Genomic DNA, 12,525 nt, shown 5'->3' on the forward strand with positions numbered 1-12,525 from the left:
ATTTTTCAGGTCTCTACTCATCGCTGTAAGCCCACTGTGCTTTTTCTGTGCTGTAATATGTTTTTGACTTATTCCTTCCGCTGAATTCCTTGTGCTGCATAGGCATTTAACATTTGACATCAGCCGATTTTGGCTCGTTTTCCGAGCGTTCATGTATTCGTATATTTTGTCCGTTGGGTTTTTCTATGACATACATTTTTAACAAACAATTGCGTACATATATAAAAAAAGGTTTTAATGCAATATTCCCCGTCACAAGTATAAGTCAAAGAACGCACCAGAAAAAAAGGCCACTAACGATTCATCAATAAATATATTTTTGTCTTGCAAACAACTATATATTTTTTTAGAATATGTGAAAAAAAATTAAAGCTATGTTATAAATAAAAAAAACTAAATATAATTATCAAGTTTTCCTCGAAAGAGGCGAACAAATATCTATTGTTCATTAAATCTCTCTTTATTCGGAACTTTTGCGCAAACAATTGTCCAGAATCAGTTTTATAATCATTTAGTTTTTGGCGAACGCAAGTGCTTTAAAATATCATATAATTAATTTAAAACCTAAGTTTCCTGTTCTAGACTTAAATTTAAAAAAAACACGCCTTTGTGTTGTTGACAAGCACCCACAATTCTAGATTGAAATTCATTTCTCACACTGTAACAAAAAAAACCAAGTGACCAATGACCAACATGGGCACTTTCGTGAATTATCCGTGACTTATCCGTGACGATGAGTTCAATATCGTGACTTCCATGACCGGTAGACACCCTGAACAATGCAATATGTTAATGTCAATGGTAGGCTTTGATTTTCCATTGGAAAATATGATATGCACGGCACAGTTACTTCACCCACACACTAAGCGCGGTGTTGTACAGTAGAACATGGTTTGTAAAAATATTGAACAATTCCTCAAAACAAAATTGAAGGTTAAACAAATTTAGGGTGTAAATGATGCATACTACATAAAGTAAAACTATAAGCAACTGGAAAATCACACATGTTAACGGTTTTCAGTATACGTGAAATACAACAGACATTACTTACACTTGCGATAGCACTCAGAATATGCAAGACAATGGCGTCTCGTAGCATTACTGCTACTTTTCGGAACGGGTAATACAGAGTGGGCCAAAAGTCACGAAGGGGTTTTAACTGTGAATAACTTTTTTTATTTATCATCAATTTTAATTGATTTTTCACATACTTAAAGAACAAGGATGGGAGATTGTTTACGCTGAAGTGTGGAGTGACTTTTGGCCCAACCTGAAGATAGCAGCACTAATAAGCAAACTGAATTGCTTACAATTTCTGAGAAACTAAGATGTGGGGTAGTCCCTCTCCCTCCCCTATTGACATTTACACTTTATGAACATTATTCAATTCCCATAATATAGTTAGCATCAAGGCAGTTTAATTGTTTTGTTAAAACTATTCGTAGGCGAGAACAAATCTTAACACAAAATACAGAAATAATAACAATACAGCTTACTTCAGTGCAAGGAAGAACAATACTAATTTTCAACGATTTTGAAAAATGTTTAAGCTATAACTACTTAATTTCGGCAAACTAGTACAACATCGGAAACTAGGAAACATAATATATTTGAGGATGGGCTAATCAAATCCCCTAAAATCCTCAAGTACAACCATATCTTAAGTTTTTTTAAGATTTTATATTCGTGGAAAAAGATTCGAAGAAAAATATTTGAGGAAGGGGAAAGCTTGTATAGTTTACATGGACTACATTATTTATGTCTACAGAAGCTACTAAAGAAATGTTTGTCTCCGCCACCAACTACAATGCTCTAGAAATAATTTTTTTTGGCACTTCAGGGAAAATGTTACAAAAAAATAATTGCTTGTATCTCAAACATAAATATATTTATTTTTATTTTGAAAGTAAAATACATTTGCTTCACCAGTACTTAGTATTGGTGTTAAATTATTTTGACAAAATTTCACCGAAATGAGAAAAAAATATGTGATAAAGACCTTCTAGTGTTTCTTTAAACTTACATTTCTGTGTTTTTTTTTTGCTCTCATATTGTTTTATTCCTGACTCTTGAAATTAATCTAGGTTAGAATTCAATGCATTCTTTTAAAAATCGAATTAGAGATTAGGAATTAAGAAAAAACTTGATTTGACTCATCACTATAATTCCAGGTTTAATAAAGTTTAAAGAAATGCCAATTTGAGAAGACAGTACGTTTATTTTGTGTAAACACTGTTTAAATTTACCCATTTTGTATACAAGTATAGTTTGTCAAGCAGAAAGGATTCTAGATCTTTAATTAATTGTTAAATTTTAAATGAAGCACTTAAATTAAACTACGGAGAAATACTAATAAAATAATGATATTGAAAAACTGCTCCTTTCCACGGGCCTATGTGCACGGAGGCCAACTTCATGAAGACAGTTTGAGATGACACCTGTTCTGTTGCACGCCGCAGTAGCGCAGTATTCTGCACCCTATTCGAACGTGCTGTCAGAATATTATAGTACCCGGTACTAATTCCCTGAGGAATATTATTTACATTCACTCAAGTGGTTATGACATTTACGTTCTCTTTGACTGACTGGACAGTCCGTGTTTGCAACTATTTATGATAAAATGTTTCAGCGCACATCAAGTCAGTTTCTCTTTGTACCATCGGCAAGTGAATAAAAGGAAAATTTAATTTACGTATCTGGGTTCAAAACAACATAGTGTCTGAATATTTGTTTATTTGTGGGGGACGATATATGTGAAAACATATATATCATTAATGGAATAAGATGCATGGCGTATTAAAAAACTGCGTCTGGTATGTTCATCAAATTAATTTCGTGAAAGATCAATTTGACAGTTTTCTGAACACTAGAAGGTCTCTATCACTTTTTTTTTTTTTTTTTTTTTTTTTCACTTCGCTAGAGTTTCATTCAAATCATTTAACACCAATACCAAACATTGCCGAAGGAAATTTGAGCTGACATAGGTAAATTCGTGCTGTTGCTAGGAAATATATTATATAAACAAGAATAATTTATTGTTAAAAATTGCACAGTAGGTTAGGCTAAAGTAAACAACGTGCACTACTGTCTCCAACACAAAATTAAGCATCTAGTTTACTGAAAACAAATTTTATGTTGTTTTATTTCTTATTGCAGGATTTTATAATATAAATCTTAAATAATTGAAAACTAAACTCAGTGTTTAATAACTAATAATCATGATGATATTTTTGGTAAGTGTGATCGATATTATTAATTATTTAATAACTTCTGGCAATATTGTACAAAGTGATAAGTTTCTTTATTTCCTTGTGTATCTTTGTTCATATATTTGCAAATACAATTGTTGTATAGTCTTATTTTTTATGTTTGTTTTCCATTTTATTTATGGTACGGATAATGGACACGATATTATTTACTTTTGATAAACTTGCTATTTTATCGGTCTTTCTTTTACGTCCAACTTACTCCTCATAAACCTCGTATCTGAGTGCATTTTCAATAAATCAATAATATAACACGCTATACTAATACTTTTAGAACGCTTATGACGTTAAAAAATATTCGTGTTTAAAAAACGCATTCCGCATAATGATCTTTTACAGAAAATAAATTTAACTATTTTTATTTCAATTTCTACCTAACGCCAATAAAATCATAGCTACACCACTGAATATTTTAGATTTAAAATTAAATATTTTACTAATAAATCTAAAAACGTTTGTTACAAATGACGGGAAATGATTTATAAGTAAAAGAAAAAATGTCTATTGCTTCTTGCTAAGCCAAAGAAAGAGCTTTTACGAGTGTCTATAGTGTATTAGCTTCTTACAATTAAAATATATATATTAGTTTTAGTTATAATTCAGTTGTAATAAATAACAATAGTTTGTAATAGCCCTAACCATTTTGAATAACGATTTGACTGAGACAAGACACAAACTACTGCAAAATTATTAAATCTGCTATGTACAAAAACTTCTTTATCAATAAACACTAAAAAAATACATTGATTTTTCTTCGTTGAAGTTATACTGCGACCTATTCCCCCCCCCCCCCCCAAATGGTTTAATTTCACTACGAAATAAGTGAACTAAACAATAAACGTTTTGTGTTTCAAAATCCCTTAGAACCAGCAAAATTAGTTGCAATAACACTTTATAAGTGTTAAATTTCTAGAGTAACTTACATAAATAAGGCATAAGTTAGGAAATCATAAATCAGTGACACAATAGAACAGTAATAAATAATAATAAAGATCTTAGGTTTTCACGGCCATTGTCTGAAGTAGCTTGGCTTCTGGGTTGTAGCTGCGTCCAAGGCGAATATATCACCGACGTTTCGGTCGAATTGCAGTCGCCATCATAAGGTTAGGTAACCCTGTCGACCGAAACGTGAGTGATACACTCGCCTTGGACGCGGCTACAACACAGAAGCCAAGCTACTTAAAATAATGAATAATGACGTTAAACGATTGACAAATTTTAGTTGACAGTTAAATAAAAATATGCCTACATCCTTAGGCAATCGAAAATTATTTTACAAACATATAAATATTATTTTCATAGAAATAAGTACTTAATTTATTTTTCCCCAATATATTAGGTGCTTTTCAAAGCGCAGTGTTCTTGTACAAAATTTCAACTTTTTAAAACGAATTTTACTGTGTTGTTATGTGAAAAGGCTTTGTTTTAATTCAAAAATCCACGTTTTAAAAGAAAATTGTCATATATATTTTCATTAAAAAAAACCTTCCTACTAAAAAAAATCCGTAACACTCACACGTTCGAAAGATTTACAATATTTAAGGATTGTGCACATTATATATAACGTCTTAAATTTAAAAAAAAAAATCAATTTCATTAAAAATTTTACATTAGTTTGAACTTAACATGCACAATACTAAAAAAAAAATTAACATCACGATGTTCGTACAACGTGGCAGAGAACAAAAATATGGGAACAACAGTGCGTTCTTTGTTAATCTGATTCTAAACACCCTGTAAAATATTTTTGAAAAATCAGTTTCCTTTAAAATTTGAATCATTCAGCTATCGTTACGCAGTCAGCAGAAGTGACAAAAAAATTATTCATGTCTCTGGATGTTATCGTAGGCAAAAATAATTATTAGTCTAAGGAATTGTTTCCTTTTGTTATAAGCATATTTCACGGGGCCTAAGAAGTTGCGTCAAGTCAATCTATTAATTTCTATAAGAGTTAAAAAGAAATTTAGCGTGACCAACACACAGAGGAGAATCATAAGGTAAGCGACAATGTTCATATTTGTGCGCTGCGGAAAAACAAGTACAAAATTCTAAAATAGACGTTTAGAAGCTTGAAATATATACCATTTGTCACCATGAAATTCATATAGAAAATGTTTTCCTTCCGTGAAAAAGGTCCATATTATTTTGAATTCATCTGACGCCAATCATTTTAATATCACTCTAATAATTGTCACACTATTTCTTGAGCAATAAAATCAATTACCACAGTTGAGGGGGGAAAATTATAATGTTTTCTGAGAGTCTTATAGCCTAAAACTTACATTTTTGTAGCCAATCACTGTCCTTGGCCTTAACGTAGTTACGAAAAAGAAAATAAGTGCATGGCCGCCATACGCGTAAGTGAAACTTCATAGACAGACGGACAGCAAATTTGTAGGGTACACAAACATACGAAACACATGTACATGTGTGCAAGTTAAACAAGCGCATTGGTATGCGAATACATGTATAGTAATGTGTGCATGCATCAGTGAGCGGTAAGTAGGCAAATATGCTACTCAAAATAAATTTTCTGTGCTTTTACAAAAGATTCCTTTGGAAACCAGTTGCCAAGAAATATATTGTTAATTTGGAAAAAACATGTGATGGTTATGGTGTTTTGTGCATGTATGGAATACGTTTTTCGAGAATATACCTACTGCGTATTTGTTACGAAAATTGGCGGATAATTTTATATTTTAATTGATGTTTCATTCAAGCCTATTTTTTTAGCCATGGAAAAAATAATCGAATATCCAACAATTTTATTTTATTTTGTTGTATCATGCTTATTAATGTGCGCAGTAAACATTAAAACGCTATTCAGGGAACGGTTTACAATTAACTTTAACAATTGGAGGTACTGGGGCAACACAAAGAATAAATTACCGGGTAAGAATCCGAATCCAGTATTACTGCCCACTCTATTTTGTAGTAATACAGTTGATTTCATGTAAATGTACAAATACAAATATCTGCATTTTTACATGGATATTGTATAAAAAAAATACAGTGTGGGAAGGATCTCCCTTACAAAAACCACATCGCGGTTTTCTACTATATTTTGCCGGTGGAGTTAGCAAACGACATTCTGGGTGATTTACTGTCGGTGGAATTCGTTCTCCTGTCGCAAAGGGCAAAAATGGCTCATTTTCTTCAATGTAATCGCGAGCTCAACTTATTTCCAAAATCATTGTAGCATCTTATTTATAACGATATCGTTTCTTTTATAAATTTTTTAAGATAAACAAAAATTTTACAGTAAATATTTCCTACAGTAAAAAGTTGTTATTAATACTATCAAATAATGCAATTTATAACAACAAACATTTAAGCCCTTGCATGCTCTTTTTTTTAACGCGTGTGCTTTTATAATTTATTCATGTACACTACAACCCCAACGTGAAAACTAATTACCTTCTACTCCTCAGGGCGGAAAAAATCACTTACTGCTACCACAGACTTATGGATGATTGCTGAAGAGTCTGTATATAAAACTGTATACAACACTGAAATAATGTAAACATGAGCATTCCGATGTCTGCATTCATACACGTATAAACTATTCATGATTATCATAATTTTAATGCGTTTTATTTGAATTTTAATTACATTAATAAATACGTAATGTTTGCAATAAAAAATTGTAAAGAGTAATATAACGATTAGTAATATCTCATTCATTCGTTTGTACGCAAAACTGAGGAAATTTTTACGCTTGTTTCAAGAGGAATAAAAAAATATAATTTAACTCAGGATTAATTAAATACATACGCACTCCATTAACCATACGCGCAATTTCTTGGTTATTTTCTGTAAGTAGTATTGTGCTGTGCTAAAATTAACTAAAATAATTGAATAAACCACGAGCAGGAAACCCCTGTAAATAACTGGGCCAGGCAAAAAGGCATTCGAACTTAACTACATTTCAAAAACAGGCTAAAAATGCATCTTCGGATAAATTACTTAACAAGATCTCTTTCTTTACGGCTTACCAAATGCACTTATCTGTATGTGACTCTACGTATGTGATTGGCGTTACTGTAATTACATTTCCTTTTCTTTCTTAGATTGACGTGTCATGTTATATCCTTAATTAAATTGCAGCGGGTGTAGGTATGCCTGTGGATAATTTATAGTAATTTGTAATAAAGTTTTCTCTAGTATTTTGTACAGTTTAAACTTTTTTTAAAACCACAGACCCTTAAGTATGCCTTCCAGAATGTTACATATTTCATCGTCAAATAGGCGTTTGTAGCGTTACATTGTTTAGTTTGGAAGAGCTAACACAAATGTGGCTGACTAAAAGCAGGCGCTACAAAGATCGCCAGCTACAAATATGTCTGATAAAAATTACATTAAAAAAAAACTTTAATAAAATCACCGGCTGGAGATTACAAGAATTTGTTTTTCGGAGTGAGTAGGGAAAAAATGGGGGGGGGGGGGAATTGTATTTGCCGCATTCTCGAATCACTACGAGGCGTGTTTGTTTAGAAATCGAGTCACCGTGTAGGACCCAGACACGACTGACTTGTCTCTGCTAACTACACTCCGTGGGCGAACACCCAGCAAGCTCAGGAAGAGAGATAAAAAAAAAAAAAATCCTACGCTCCCGGAGGAATAAACAAAAAAAAAAAAATCCCCGCGGGCGAAGAGAATCTATCTCTAAACACTATTTAACCGACTGATCAAAGTTAGTCTCCCTACAGATGTGAGAGCTCCTGTTATCTGACACAAGGACTCGCCTTCATTAAATACCTCCTTTTGAAGTGTTAAAATGTTGTGCGGAGGAACAACTTGTTTGGAGCCCCCGCGATCACAAGCAAAAGATTTAAATGTGGCTCGTTTCACCGACTTGGTCTACACTGTTTGCTTCACGTTAGTATTTTGTTGATATATAATCTGTAAAGGACATTAATATAGGCCTATCATTCTTTTTATTTTAAAACTATATACTTAAACATATTTGTTTTTTAGAAAATAGAAAGTTGTGTAAAAAAAAGAAAAGAACTTTCTCCTTGGAAACTGAATTTTGGAATTGAATACAAATTATATTTTTACGTAGACATCATAATTATGTGTATGATCACTAATGCACAGAAAAAGCACACATGTGATCATGCTATTGATTCCACACTGCGTTAGTTCTTTTTTTTTTAGTAATTTCTCAAACGATTTTTTTTGTAAATTAGATAATTGTAAATCTACAATTCAAACAGTAAATTACCGCGTAATATATAAAATTAATGATATACCCGACAAGCCATAATAAACATATTGAGTTATCAGAATTAATTTTGCAAGTCTCACAGAAATGTGTTTCAATATGTATAAATTATACTTGTAGCAATATAATAAAACGTACTGGCAACATTTTAGTTTCCCCCTAAAAAAACCTAGTAAAATGTTCTTTTTGAGCAAGTAAATTTTGACAACCTTCAAACGTTTTATAAATCATTGCTTACTTATATTTAAGAAAAAAATTGGGACTAAATAAAGTCTGCCCTAGATAAACAAGCTTCTGTGCTTCTTGAGCTGTGTTTTTTTACAATAAAAACTAAACAAGTATTTTAATTTTACTAAGCCATATACGTAATATATAAGTGTATTACACATTACGAAATATCACGATGTCGTAGGCCACATTTCCACTAATTACACAGTTTTACATTTTAGAAATAAGTCTCATAGACGACATGACAGATTATTTGGCTGTAATAGAAAAATGCATGACAGAAAAATACACAAATTCAGTATGTGTTTCCCTTGTTTAAATATTCAGAGGGTTTCATTATTGGTGAGAGAACATAGTATTTCACGTTTTATTACATTTTTTTTATAAATTATTCAATGTTTAACTAGGCCTACAAAAAAGTTTAGATTGTAAAATTATAATCATACAGCATATAACAAGAGAAAATTAACTAGGCTATATGCCAGTATTTTTTAGTGAAACAAAACGGAGAGGGTTAAAAAAACAAACACTTTTTAAGCGTTATGAAGAGCGTTCAACTATCGGTGCTGTACGAAGACCGGAATTGTTCGCTACAATGTGGATTTGCACAATAGTTATCGACATTGATATGAATGATACGTTATTTACATTATGATAAAGTCAAAGTACATTTTAAGAATAAAAGGACACCAACTGCATGGGCATGTTCATGACAATGTAAGAGTACAATATTCGTGGGATTACGGTCATTTTGTTTTTAGCACTATATAGCCTACCCACTTCGAAAAATGCTAATGTAGTTTCCAATATAAAGTTTTACATTTCTGCTGTCAGAATTTTATCGCAAAAATATTTTAAATAACAAACTTCGTTAATTTTCATAGCAGGGCGTAAATCCTTTTAAATGTTGTTTCATTGAATTCGTCAAGTAAAATTTTATGTATTATACCGCTTCAAGCATGGGGAAAAAAATTGTCACATCGAAAATTTAAAAACTAAGTGGTTTGTTTACAATTACGAGAAGTAATCGAAGGCGTAAACAATCTTAGATAAACAACACATTTAAACATAACTTTTTTGAACCCTGACACGTGGTTTTACGCGTGGATTTAGACTGAGTTCTAAATTTTATTTCACTTCGAACAACGCAACATTACTTGAGAAGAACTCGTAATATATCATATAGTAATATTACAGATGTTAAACCAAAACATTGCATAAAAAAAATGTATTAGCGGATTCAATTTGTTTTACAGGTGTCTAAATTTATATTTCGCTGCAGACGTTATCAAACATGGGTGACAAAGGATAGAAAATTATGAATATTCGACAATGTCATCAAACACTGTAGACAAATCTTATCAAATCACGGCGCGTAGTTTAGTTATTTAAATCTTTAAAACCTTCACATTTTGTTTACGCAGTGTTAAAAAATCTCGAATATTTTCAAAAAACAGACTGCATCGAAACTTTAAAATTATTTCAACAGTTTTTTCACAATTTATTAAAAACCATACGAACTTATTTCTATGAACGCAGTTCTTAAAACATTATCATCATCGGTCAACATGAGTAAACGTTAATTTGAACAAAATTACGGGCTTCCGTTAGGATAAGATCCCAGTAGTGAAATACAGAAATGTTTATTTACTATAAATAACACCGCGAGAATGATATATTCTGAAATTTTACCATTCCATGAAATCGGGGTAGTTGTTCCTTATTGCGTACCTATCAAGTTTATACCAGAGTTTTGTAATTCATATTTTCCAAATCAAATATATTTTGGTTATGGTACAGTTTCGCGTCACAAACATATTTTAACTACTCACTTTATTTTACATTAAAATACAATTGGACAAGTTACACTTTCTCCCTCGAACTATGCTGCTTAAAATCGCGTATCCAGTTTATACCAAAGCTTCATAATATGTAACGCGTATCTCAATAAATCAACAATATTTTGGTAATTGTTCGGTTTCAAATCATCAAACACTTTCAACTGTCCGCTTCCCCTAAAACAATATTCGTCAAAAAGTTTCATACGTTATTTTTCTAAATCAAATATATATTTTAATATTTTATTTTTTAAAATACAAGTGGAGCTTGAATGGGGCAAGACCTGTATTTTGACTTGTAAATTAAACGACAAGCTTAGTGGTGGACATAAAAAAAACTATTTTTTTTTTTTTTTTAATATTTTGTTTGACGGCTGCACTCGCACACATCTTGAGACGCCTCTCACAGCACCAAGTGTCACCAAAGAGCACAATCGGGTCGAATCGTCGTCGGAGGAACGGTAGGCCCACAGGCCAGGCCGCGGCCAGCCGCCGATCGACGCCGTATCCGAAGCACAGACGCGACGAAAGGAAATAGGTGGGTGGAAGGGAGGTCTCTCTGTCGTCTCTTCGTCGAAGGTACTACTCACCATTCGGCAGGAGGGCCGCGGTGTCCGCTAAGAGTCCGTCGTAGTCCTCATCCTCCAGGTGTCGTATGGGTCGAGCCTGCTTCCTCCGGGACATTCTTCCAGCCGAAGAATACCCACCGTCCTTCTTTCAAGTCGCGCGCATGTGGACGGTCGTTCAAATAAAAAATAAAATACCCAAATAATTAAACAGTCGACGGACGTCCGCCGAAAGAAAAAATAAAACTCCGCTTGTCCTCCCCCTTATTTTTTTATTTTAGTTTTCTTTTTTTTTTCCCGCCCGCACCGCGCAAAAAGGGGAGGGGCACCCGAACCACCACTAGCGCCGTCAAGCCGCGAAATGACAAAACTTGGGCTTCAAAATTGTTAGTTCCTCTCCCGAAAGCGCAGCTCCTTTCCTCTCCTTTCTCCCCCCACGGGCCGCTATCACCCCCTCCTTTTGTCCTTCCCTTCGCACCCTTTTACCCCCTCCGGCGGCTAGTACCTCCCTCCCACGCCCGGCGCCCGAGGGGTGGTGCCCGCTGGTTTTGATTCATCCGCGTGCGCGCAGGCCTCGGCGTACGTACGCACACATGTACGTGTTCCCCCCCTTTTTTTATGATTATCAACAGCTGGTGAGAGGAGGAGGAGGGGGAGGCGATTATGATAATCCCGTCCGTAGCGGCGAGACTGCTTGCTATTGGCCTGCGCGCCGGCATAAATATTGATATGACGTGGTGGAAGGGGAGGGGGGGGAGGTTTTGATCTGCAAGGGAGGGGGTATGTTTTCTCGCTCTCTCTCTCTCTCTCTCTTCTACCTCACCCCCCCAGCCGCAAGAGCGTGCTGGAGAGAGAGAGAGAAGGAAAGTGCGCGCGCATATCAAGAGAGAATGTTGTGGGGGGTTACCGCCCTCGATATTACTACTTCTCACGCGCGCACACACACAAAAGGGGCGGCAGGGATGTTTTTATCTCTCTCTCTATGCTCTTGTCTTCGCGCACTCGCCACACCCGCACAGAAGAGTTCTCCACCGGGCCGGGGTCGTCGCGGGCCCCCCCCAGCAAGTACGGCAGGCGCGACGCACCGAGCTGAATTGTCCGACTCCGCGGGCGAGCTGTTGTCTCCCCTTCTCGCCGCCTGTCACTGAAGGCGACGAAGCCGACGGCGCGCGAGCGGAGAGGGGAAGGAGCGAGCTCGCGGGGAGGGGGAGGCGCGTAACACCAACCCCCTCCACTCCCAAATACCATTCCTCCTCCCCCCCCCCCCCGTGAATCGGTTTTGTGGGGGGGGGATCGTTCCTCCGGCCGTTTCCGTCGGCGCTCGGCCGTCTCCGCGGCCGGCGAGTTTCTAACTCCCCTCCCGGCCGCTGGGCAGCGCGACCTGTCTTCTTCGCTCGCCC

The 12,525-nt window shown here is 35.0% G+C and overlaps 1 protein-coding gene across 1 annotated transcript in view; it reads right to left on the bottom strand.

The window, feature by feature from the left end:
* The window catches only part of LOC134538670 (sal-like protein 3), a 370,814-nt gene extending 358,549 nt beyond the window's left edge, over positions 1-12,265 (bottom strand). Inside the window, exon 1 of the mRNA XM_063380089.1 lies at positions 11,150-12,265. Coding sequence (XP_063236159.1) covers positions 11,150-11,243 — 94 coding nt within the window. The 5' untranslated portion in view covers positions 11,244-12,265. The remainder of the gene's footprint in view (positions 1-11,149) is intronic.
* Between the last annotated feature and the right edge of the window lie 260 nt (positions 12,266-12,525).

Source organism: Bacillus rossius, chromosome 14 (genome assembly GCF_032445375.1).
Source record: "Bacillus rossius redtenbacheri isolate Brsri chromosome 14, Brsri_v3, whole genome shotgun sequence".
Taxonomy (NCBI): domain Eukaryota; kingdom Metazoa; phylum Arthropoda; class Insecta; order Phasmatodea; family Bacillidae; genus Bacillus; species Bacillus rossius.